This window comes from Mus pahari, chromosome 4 (genome assembly GCF_900095145.1).
Source record: "Mus pahari chromosome 4, PAHARI_EIJ_v1.1, whole genome shotgun sequence".
In the NCBI taxonomy this organism is placed as follows: Eukaryota; Metazoa; Chordata; class Mammalia; order Rodentia; family Muridae; genus Mus; species Mus pahari.
In genome coordinates this window covers 66,897,360-66,909,124 of record NC_034593.1, presented here as the reverse complement: position 1 = coordinate 66,909,124, position 11,765 = coordinate 66,897,360, and the positions used below count along the sequence as shown (strand labels likewise).

The following is an 11,765-nucleotide window of genomic DNA, read 5'->3' as shown; positions in this document are numbered from 1 at the left end:
CTCCCTCCCTCCCTCCCTCCCTCCCTCCCTCATCATAGCAGTGATTCATAGACTCCCCTCTTCATGAGACTCATCTGGGTTATCTGTTAAGAATAGGTACCTATTTTGAATGAGTAGTCTTAGGAATCAATGTTTCTAATAAGCTCTGAAATCGTTAGTGATGGTTCAGATCTCCCACCTCAAAGAGAAAGATTTACTGTGCTAAAAGTATATTGGCCCCTTTTTTCTTTGGATGTAAAGCAAAATTAGACAGTTTTGGAAATTCTTGTACTTGGAGAATCTTGTTAAGCATGAAATGTTTCTGGACATAGAGGTGCATACCCTGCCCTCAAGAGGCATAGGCAGGCAAATCTCTGTGTGTTAGTGATAAGACTGGTGTACATAATGAGTCCCAGGACAGCTAAGGGTACTTAATGAGACCTGTCTTAACGAAATCAAATAAAATATACACCGAGTGTATCTTCAGAATCTAAACAATAACAAACATTCTAGTGGACATAATGGAAACAAGATATTAAACTTTATGCTTGTTTACCATTTAGTATTTAATTTTTCCTTTATGTAAATAACTATTGAAATTTTGGTTTTGCTTGCATTTTTTTGTTTTTATTTTATTTTATTTCAGGATGAGAAATAAGCAGAAGGATTTATAGGGTTACTGTCTTAATGTAATAGGCAGAACTTGGGATAACTAAAATGAAAGTTAAAAACTGGTAAATAGGACTATGAATAGAATATAATTAGATTAAGTTATTATGTTTGCTTTTATTTTACTAAGCTTGGTACTTAAAAAATTATTAGCAAGACTGAACTTAAAAAATGTCTACTTAAATTCTTTATTATGGGGAAAAGAAATGCACATGAACTGGAATATAACACATGGACTCCGTGCCATGCTAGAGTAAGGTGCATGTTGTTTATTTGTTTGTTTGTTTGGTCTGGTTTGGTTTGGTTTTTACTAAATAATGAAAATGTAGAAGTTACCTAGGAATCCCTTTTCACCAAAGAACCATATTTAGTCCAGTTCCAAGAATTTGTGCTGTCCTTTCCCTTTGTTCATTGTTAATACTAGTGGCTCTAATTATCTCCCAGGTCCCAGATGGAGTAAAGTGAGCCTGTTTCAGGAAACTCTGAGATACTGTAGCTTTTTACACGAAAAGACTGAAGTTGGTCATGTAGGGCAGGAACCCTAAAGACTGAATTTGGTAGTGGCACAATCTATTTTATGCCTATTCATTATTATGCCTATGGTAGGCACAATCTATTTTATGCCTATTCATTATTAACAAGTAGTAATTATTTTAAACTCATATTTCATATTTCAAGCTATGTTTTCTTACATCAGAATTTAATAGTACTATTTTGAATATTCAGGGAAATAAGGGGAACATGTATGAGAAGGTTCCATTTGTATTGGAATCCTACTTCATAACGTTTGTTTATTTCTAAACAAAAAGTTAAGAGTATCATTTGAAAAAGATCTTAACATTTATAGCGCTTGGCAGTTTTTGTTGTTCTTGTTATTTATTTATTCTGTGGATGTATAGCAGTACACCTACAAAGCTCACCTTGAACTGAAGAGTTTCCTCTGAAGCAGCACAATAAACAGAGAAACATAAACCATTCCTGATAGATTCATACTGTATCCACATTAACGTTTTGTGTGTGTGTGTGTGTGTGTGTGTGTGTGTGTGTGTGTGTGTCTGTTTGTCTGTCCTGAGGTCAGGTTTGGATGTTTTTCTTCTGAAGCATCCATCCACTGTGCTTTTTAAACAGTGTCTCAGTAGGTGGTGGGGCTTGGTTACTAACTGGGCTAGGATAGACTGTGGTAGCTAATGAACCTCAGGGAACTGGCTGTCTGCATTTTCCCTTCTCTAGAATCACACATGTACATGTACTTTCATCCTCATGCCTACCTTTTATATTGGTGGTGGGAATTGAAGTCAAGTACATGGTGGCAAGTACTTTGCTGACTAAGCTAAGCTGTATTTAACAATGATCCTCCCTGTTACTAAATTCAATTGGTCTTCAAGGTCTGTGTCTGGTCCTATTTTGCTGTTGGATCATGGATTCTTACTATTTAGTGTAATCTTTGCCTAAATTCTGTAGTTTGCATTTTCACTATTATTGCTTATCAGCCTTCTTGGTTCCAAGTTTGCTTTGTATAGTTGTTGGGTTTTTTGGGTTTTTTTTGTTTGTTTGTTTGTTTTGTTTTGTTTTGTTTTTGTTTTTGTTTTTTTGTAACTAAGTAATACTAGCTTTATAGCACAGATGGCCCTCTAGCTGGCAAACCTCCCTTTCTTCCCTTAGTGCTGGGATTAGAAGTGTGTGCCCGCATAAAAGTAGATCACCTAGAAGCATATTGAATTCTTACATTGGATCAGGAAGACTGTTGTGCTTTGATTGACAAAGCAATATTCGTAAATCTACCATAGAATGTTATGTTAGTGGGTTTTCTCTTGCTCTGTATTATAAAGTTTAAGGATTGGTTTTGGTGGTCCTCTGTAAAGGTGGGGAGCAAAATTTAGCTCAGAAAAAGGAAGGATTTTTTTTCTTTCTTTTCTATTTTTAGACATTACCCAAACCAGGACTCAGCTGTTGGCAGATTTTGAGCTGCTGTCAATCAGAAGGGTGTAGTAGAACACTGAGCAGTCATCCTTGATAAGGAGGCGGAGCTTTTGAAGCAGCCCTCTAGCTCTGTGAGGTTCTCACAATATAGTTCTTCAAGTGAAGTTTACTTCTTCAAAAACAATCTTGTATAGATACCTGCTAAATGACTGATGGACATCTTGTTTGTATAGCTACTAAATGTTCATTTGTCCAGGAATGCGGAGCTCGTGGGCTCCTTGAGTAGGTGGGGATAGAAAGGGTGTTCCTTAGTTTTCCTTTCAAGAGGTATTTGTGCAGTGTAAATATTAGGCCTGGAGTCTGTGCATCTGAAATCAAATCTTGGGCCTCTGCAAGAACTCTTTCAGACCTTCTGCATTTGTAAAATGAAATGGTAGTTGCTATATGAAAAATGTTTTATAATGCAGAAATCCTTTCTTTAGTAAGAATTGTTCAGAGTTAAAAGCTTTTTGTTAAATACATTTGTAATTACTAGCAGTTTATAATTAAATTTATTGTTCAGCCTACAAAGCTGATAATTCCTTCTTTAAGTATACATTCCTTTTTAAAACTTTTTATTGTTTTCCACAGGCCTTATTATACTTAGCATCCCCTTAACTCACTTTCAAGTACTGGGGTGTATTGTTGAATTTTTGGTTTTTAATTCCTAACTACGTTCAAAGAAAGAGTACAATATATGCTATTTCCATACAAATTGCATTTCCTATTATTTTATCAATGTTAAGTAAGATTTGCCTCAAATCTCTGGTGCTGCTGTTTTTGTTGTTATTTTCAAGTGCTAAAAAACTAGTGAACAAGTATCCAAAAAAGTTTTAAAAAACAATGCAACACTTTTTTTAAAAAAATTTATTAGATATTTTCTTCATTTACATTTCAAATGCTATCTGGAAAGTCCCCTATACCCTCCCTCCACCCTGCCCTGCTCCCTAACCCACCCACTCCCACTTCCTGGCCCTGGCATTCCCCTGTACAGGGGCATAATCTTTGCAAGACCAAGGGCCTTTCCTCCCAATGATGGCTGAATGGGCCATCTTCCACTACATATGTAGCTAGAGACACAAGCTCTGGGGGTACTGCTTAGTTCATATTGTTGTTCCTCCTATAGGATTACAGACCCCTTCAGCTCCTTGGGTACTTTCTCTAACTCTTACACTGGGGGCCCTGTGTTCCATCCTATAGATGACTGAGAGCATCCACTTCTGTATTTGCCAGGCACTGGCATAGCCTCACAAGAGACAGCTATATCAGGGTCCTGTCAGCAAAATCTTGCTGGCATATGCAGTAGTACAGTGCAACACTTAATTCTTTGTTTTACCTTTTTGATTTAGCTCTCCATATTTCATTATTATCATTTTGCATATGAGTCATTCATAAATATAATCATGCCTCTTGTTGATAGATTTCATGATTGTATATCATGCAAGTGAGTACATAATTTTTCATGGTGTGTTATGGAAAACTCACTGCATCCATGTGAAGTAGGTTTTGGATACACTCACTGCCTTGGAAATAGGACTTAGCTGGGTTAAAATGAAGTTTTTCTTTGGTCTAAAAGAAGAGGAAAATAATCTCCCTGACTAGGGTTGTTTTCAAATGGAAAGTGTGGTGTCAAATTAGCTTCTGGGTATAATAGCTAGCAATTCTCTAATTTTGAAAAGAAAGTTTCTAGAATTTGTGGTTTCCTTTTAGTGTAAGTTACTTTTTCTCCTTTCCCTTCCACTAGATTGCTGTTCTTCTTTGTGTACCAGTCTTTATCACATACACATATACAAAAGAGAAGAAATTCGGCAGTGAATGAAGATTCCTCTGCATTTTAGCATTGCTTTTTCTACTGTAGTTGGTTTTTGAATGAGGATGACAATGGAAGAGATGAAGAATGAAGCTGAGACCACTTCCATGGTTTCTATGCCTCTCTATGCAGTCATGTATCCTGTGTTTAATGAGGTGAGTGCACATTTAAGATTGCTGCAATTCCTTAATGTCTGCCACTGTTCTTCCACATGACAGACATATGTGTGAACTGAAACCCCTGTGTTGGCTATTGGGTCTAATCCATCCATGCAGTTGAAGAAATAAAAGTAAATAGATGTGTTAGTCTTAGTGGAAGAGATAGATGGTACCTACAAGTTTCTAAGTCAAACATTTCTAGTAAGTACTACCAAGCAAGAAAAAAAGAGAAGTAGGTTGATGGTCTCTATTTTAGGGTTCAGAAAAGGCCTCACTAAACGAGATATGTAGAAGTTCAAAAAGACAAATACGAGTAGAAACAAGTACATTGTAGGTAGCCAGAATGGCAGGCACAAAGGTCATAATGACAAAGTCCTGTTTAAAAATGGATTTCTGGGATGCTATTGCATTGTGTCTAAAGAAGTCATGGAAGCTTTTTTATTGAAGGAATTGTTTTGAACGTGGCACAGTTACATTTTTGGTTTAAATTAATATACTAATATCTGAAGAAAATTTTAGATCTGCAAGTCCCTTAGTTAATTCCTTCTCTGTAGTCATGAATGGAGACCTTGAAAGTGAAAGTATTTTACTAACAGAAAGAAGAGTAGCATTTACAGTTTATGTCCTATCTCTAAAGTCATTAGCTTTAGCTAAAAAAACTTGTAATTTTTTTTTTTTTTTTTTTTGCTACATGACAAAATTATTTTTTAAATGACCAATCTTATTGTTTTTAAGATAGCTGGAAGCCGTAACAAAAATGCCAGTGCATTTTTAGAGTGTTATTTTTAGACTCAAATCCATTTTCCCTCACATTATTGGGGTTGATGCATTTGATATTTTATGAGCCTAAATCTTGGAGTCAGTAGAGAATGATTTCTTTATCCTTTTTGATATACCATGCATATATTAGAGTTATGAACACTACAGTTCAGGTTCACAGTCCTTGCAGGAGAATTCAAAATGGTAGTATAAGTAAAAGTTTTTGTCTCCATTACATAAAAGATTTTGGAAGCAGGAGATTTAAGGCTAGTAATATTACGAGTTAATATCATCAGAAATTCATCTTTTGTTTTAACATGTCACAATCTACTTAGTATGCACAACTACATCCAAATTCCATCATGTACTAAAGGATGAAAAATGCAATAAGGCGTGAAATCTTGTTTCATCATGTCCAGAAGGGGAAAAAAATGAATTAAGTTATGGAGTCTTATTTTCAACAGAGTCTAATTACTTAATGTAACCTTTACAAAAAAAAAAAAAGCCCTACACAGGACATCCATGCACACTATTTTTAAGAACTTCATCTTATGACCAAACCTAACTGCACAAGAAGTTAGAAAATTCAGGAATGTTTTCTTAACAAGGAAACGAGGAGAAAGCCTCTCTTGTAAAACTTGTCCCTGTGGTAGTCTCGTCTGGGGCAGCTCTCAGCAAGCCAATAATTAGATCCACCTTTTTGTTGTGATACTTCATTTCAAGTAGCTATTATTAGAAGGAAGTGCTTCCTTGTGGTAAATACCAAGTGTTTATTTGCTTAGTACTCTGCTAGGCCATGAGTTTAAGAGAAAGCAAGCAATGGACCTGTTCTCAAGAATCCACTAGGAACAGAGCTATTTAAAGTTATGTAGTTAACTTTGTGCCAGGAGTGAGACAAGAAGACATCCCTTAGATTAAGTAAGTAACTTGAGTTTGCAGTAGTTATGGTTTGAACTTCTTACATACTCCATAAGTCATTTTCATAATTTCGCCCACGGGTACTCTGTCTTTTAGGTCCGTGTATCCAGCTTAGTGTCATTGCTCAGAGTGTTGGGGAGAATTTTCAGATAAGTCTGCTATGTTGAGTCTTGATTTGAGAGGAGGCAAATTCATTTATAGAGCATTAGTTTTATCTTATCCGTGTATAAAGGATCGCTGTTTGCATCTAGACTTTGCTGTGAAAATAAGGGGTTTGTATTAAATAAACTATTAGGATTAATTTTGATGAAAATTTACTCATTGAGGAAAATTACTTATTTTACTCATACGTAAGAAAAATTTACTTCCAAGAAAAAGAAGAGGCTGTGAATAGGCTGATAAATCTCTTCTACATAAGTAAAGATGGTGCTGTTTTCCTAGTTAGATCTGAACTCACATGTGGCTTCATGGGCATAGACACATGATTCAGCATTATCTAGGAGCTAATTTTCAAGAGTAAGGTTTGAAAATGAAGGGGCTGACTGGCAAATGGGACATTGCTACAGCACATTAGTGAGGTCTATCAAGGGGTCAGTTTGCTGGCCTAACCTTGTAGTGTACTTTTTTTAAAAGTATTTTTGAATACAAGATAGTATTCAAAAACATGCTCTAAACTCTTATTTTAGAAATGGCAATGATACTTAAATTCCCTCTTAACAGATGACATCTAGAATTGGATGGAGGAATACAATAGAAGGGTTGGCCCTTCATGTATAAAGTTTTAGGTTAAAGATGGTATATTGAGTGCTATTTTTAGCAATATGCTTGTTAAAAATTATTCACATTATTTTTTAGCATTTTGGTATGTTAATGTAATTAAATTAAAGTTAACTATAATTAGTGAATTAAATTCATAGTTAACTATAGTTCAACTGAATTTTCCTTATGGGTACTAGTGAGAAAATTATAATTTATCTTTATTAATCTATACTGTACAGATTTGGATAAAAATAGTCAATCAGGGACAAGGCAAGACTACCCACGTTCATTCTATTTATTGAATATAGTACTTTAAGTTCTAGCCAAAGCAATTACACAACAAAAGAAGGCCAAAGGGATACAAATTGGAAAGGAGGAAAGAAACTATTTGCACATGATACTATGGTTTATATAAGCAACCCCAAAAATTCCCCAGGGAACTCCTACAACTGAAAAACAACATCAGCAAAGTGATTGGATATAAAATTAACTCAAATCCTCCACCCAAAAAATAAACTCTCTGAGAAAGAAATTAAGGAAGCGAAACCTTCACAATAGTCATAAATAATATAAAATATCTTGGTGTGACTCTAACCAAGCAAGTCAAATATCTTTATGACAAGAACTTCAAGTCTCTGAAGAAAGAAATTAAAGAACAACTCAGAAGATTGAAAAATCTCCCATGCTCATGGATTGGCAGGATTAACATAGTAAAATTGACCATTTTACCTAAAGTAATCTACAGATTCATTCCAGTCCCCATTAAAATTACAACTGAATTATTGACAGAGACAGAGCAATTCTCAAATTTTGTTATTCAATTGATCTGGAATAACAAAACATCCAGGATACCTAAACTATTCTCAATAATAAAAGAACTTCTGAGCAAATCACCATCCCTGATAAAAACTACATGGTATTAGTATAGAGACAGACAGGTAGATCAATGAGATAGAATTGAAGACGCAGAGATAATTCCACACATCTATGGCCACCTTTTCATTGACAAAGAAGCCAAAAACCATCCAGTGGAAAAATGACAGCATATTCAACAAATGGTACTGGTTCAAGTGGTCGTCAGCATGTAGAAGAATGCAAATAGATCCATTCTTATCTCTTTGTACAAAGCTCAAGACCAAGTGGATCAAGAACCTCTACAGAAAACCAGATACATTGAATCTAATAGAAGAGAAAGTGGGAAAGAGCCTAGAACAAACACATCAGCATGGGGGAAAGTTTCCTGACCAGAATACCAATGGCTTAGGCTCTAAGATCAACAATTGATAAATTGGGCTTTATAATAATGCTAAGCTTCGTCCTGAAGACTCAGCTATACCACTACTGGTCATATACCCAAAAGACGCTCCAACATATAACAAGGACACATGCTCCACTATGCTTATAGCAGCCTAATTTATAATAGCCAGAAGCTGGAAACAACCCAAATGTCCTTCAAAGGAAGAATGGATAAAAAAAATGTGTTGCATTTACACAATGGAGTACTACTCAGCTATTAAAAACAATGACTTCATGAAATTCTTAGGCAAATAGATGGAACTAGAAAATATCATCCCGAGTGAGGTAACCCAGACATAAAAGAACACACATGGTATGTACTCACAGATGAGTGGATATTAGGCCAAAAGTTCAGAATATCCATGATACAACCCACAGACCATATGAAGCTTAAGAAGAAGGAAGGCAAAAGTGTGGATACTTCAGTTCTTTTTAGAAGGGGAAACAAAATAATCACAGAAGGTAGCCGGAGGGAACGACCTGAGAAGGAGAGAGGAAGGGGAGGCAAGATCAGGTATGGAAGGGACAGGAGAAAATCTCAGAGGGTCAGGAAATTGATAGAAATATGTAGCAGTGAGTGGTGGGGAACTGGGAGTAGCCGCTAGAAAGCCCCAGATGCCAGGGAAGAGAAAGGCTCCCAGGACCCAATGGGGATGACATTAGCCAAAATACCCAAGAAGGGAAGATAGAATTTATAGAGACCACCGCCAACAGATAGGCACAGCCCCTAGATGGATGGAGCTACCCACCCGTCTCAAAATTTTTAACCTAGAATTAATTGTTCCTGTCTAAAGGAAATGCATGGACAAAAATGGATCAGAGACTAAATAAAAGGCCAGAGACTGTGCCACCATCAGCAGACACCAAACCCCCAACACTATTGCTGATGCCAAGAAGCACTTGCTAACAGGAGCCCCATATGGCTGTCCCCTGACAGGCTCTGCCAGCACCTTACTAATACAGATGCCAATACTCAAAGTCAACTATCAGACTGTGCCCAGGGACCCCAATGGAAGAGCTAAGGGAAGGACTGTAGGAGCTAACCAGTATCAACTAACCGGACCTCCCAGAGACTAAACCACCAAACAGAGTATACATGGAGAGATCTGTGGCTCCAGCTATATATGTAGCAGAGGATGGCCTTATCTGGCATCAGTGAGAGGGGAGGGGAGGTCCTTGATGCCTCAGAGTAGTGGGATGCTAAAGTGGTGGGGCAGGAATGGGTGAATGGGTAGAGGAGTATCCTAATATAGGCAAAGGGGATGGGGAATGGGATGGGAGATTTGCAAAGGGTAAATGTCCTCAAAGGAGGACATTTGAAATGTAAGTAAATAAAATAACCAGTAAAAATAAATAAATAATAGTAAAGATAGTCTGTACTGGCTAGTTTTGTGTCAACTTGACACAGCTGGTGTTATCACAGAGAAAGGAGCTTTAGTTGGGGAAATGCCCCCATGAGATCCAGCTGTGGGGCATTTTCTCAATTAGTGATCAAGGGGGAGAGGCCCCTTGTGGGTGGGACCATCTCTAGGCTGGTAGTCTTGGATTCTATAAGAGAGCAGGCTGAGCAAGCCAGGGGAAGCAAGCCAGTAAAGAACATCCCTCCATGGCTTCTGCATCAGCTCCTGCTTTCTGACCTGCTTGAGTTCCAGTCCTGCATCCTTTGGTGATCAAAAGCAGTATGGAAATGTAAGCCAAATAAACCCTTTCCTCCCCAACTTGCTTCTTGGTCATGATGTTGTGCAGGAATAGAAACCCGGACTAAGACATAGTCTCAAATTAATGTTCCAGAAAAGAGTTCTACATTAAGGATGGTGAAAATGTATGTGACCCTCCAGATCTTCCCCATAGTAAATCATGAGCATTAGGATATCTGCTCATCACTCCTTAACATTCTATTCATAGTAGCTATAGTCTAGGTATTATTTATCTAGAGGGACAAGCTTCATATTAGAAATTTGTAGATATTCAAGGTTACAGACTATTTACGGCACTCTGGGTCTAATTGTACTTAGTAAAGCAGATTCAAGATATCTGAAGAAGAGCACACTTCTTGTTCAGCCAGCTGCCACTGAGTTCAGAGTCCAAGTATACTGTACACAATGTCATTTCACAATATATGGCACAGAATGCTTCATAAAATGTTTTCTGTTTTAAAATATGTCCCTCCACACGAACATGGCTTATTTTTCCTAGAAGAAGTAAATTCCCTCTCTTTTCCATTTACAAAGAATCAGTTAAGAAACATACTTACAGGAGAACCTGACCTCAGGCCTGGCATGAGGATTATAGAAACAAAGTTTTCCATTATGTGTAAGAAAGACTATTTCTGATATGTAGTTCTAGCAAGCAAATATGGCCTGAGAATTATTCCAGCTTAATTTGTTTACTTCAGATTTCTCCTTTGTTGGAAGGGGAAGGATTCAGACTAACTAGACACAAGTCCTCAACAATTAGATGGAATTTCACCTGAAGTCTCTTTATTCTGACATGATCAGTTTGGGGTGTGATTTAGTTAATGCTATGCTGCAAAAAAGACAAAATTTGGCCTCGTTTTTCATTACTAAAATTGGAATAAATAATATTTTATTTAATTCAACAACCTATGAGAATAATTAATATAATGTAATATATTTAGAATAATCCTAGGTATATTGTGCTATAATTATGGAAATCTTACCCAATATTTTTGAGAAAAATGTGGTCAGCATATATTTGCGTACTTGCCAACAGTGTTTTAGCAGATGCTTTTATACTGCTTAGGTGGCCCTTCTTACCTGCTTTGTCATATGGTTTAAAAAACACAGGAACCTTTCTGATAGGAGCACAGCCTTTTCTGTATAGAGCATAGGTTATGGCTTTGTCCTTTCTGTGGCTGCTAACGTGCCAACTTTTCAACCTGTTTCACCATATTCTTAGAAAATACACCTTGAGATTTTAGTGTTGTGATATGGCCCAGTTTAGTTTAAGAAGTAGGATCAGTAAGTTTGGAGGAGGTGTAAGGATGGTGTCACCATGGGAAAACGTAATCTTGTCTTATGTTGAGGAGGCCAGTAGATTTGTCTGCAATTTAGAACTAATTAACCTAATTCTTTGGACCTTAAGAAAAAAAGCTTTCACAAGAATATATGCAAGACTATTGAAAACATGAACAAAGGCTGAATTGATTTATTTTTTCTTTTTTTCTACTAATCATGAGTTTGACAACTCATGTGATGTTGAAAAATATGGGAATGAACTAATGCTTCTAAAGGGATCGGTGCAATAAGTGAGCTACTGAGAACTGGAAGTGCATTTAAACTTCAAATGTATTTTACTAGTGAACCTGGATTATAAGTTTGGCATTACAGTTGATAATAGTAATTATTCAAGATCTGTCCTCAAAGCAGAAGGAGCTATAGGTCCTATGGTAGACTGTGGGACTGAGCAGAAGGAGCTATAGGTCCTATGGTAGACTG

The 11,765-nt window shown here is 36.7% G+C and overlaps 1 protein-coding gene across 1 annotated transcript in view; it reads left to right on the top strand.

Annotated features, from left to right (window-relative positions):
- Pdcd10 (programmed cell death 10) overlaps positions 1-11,765 on the top strand; it is a 44,081-nt gene that overhangs the window by 12,622 nt on the left and 19,694 nt on the right. Inside the window, exon 2 of the mRNA XM_021195866.1 lies at positions 4,352-4,572. Within this exon, the coding sequence (XP_021051525.1) occupies positions 4,477-4,572 (96 nt within the window). The 5' untranslated portion in view covers positions 4,352-4,476. The remainder of the gene's footprint in view (positions 1-4,351; positions 4,573-11,765) is intronic.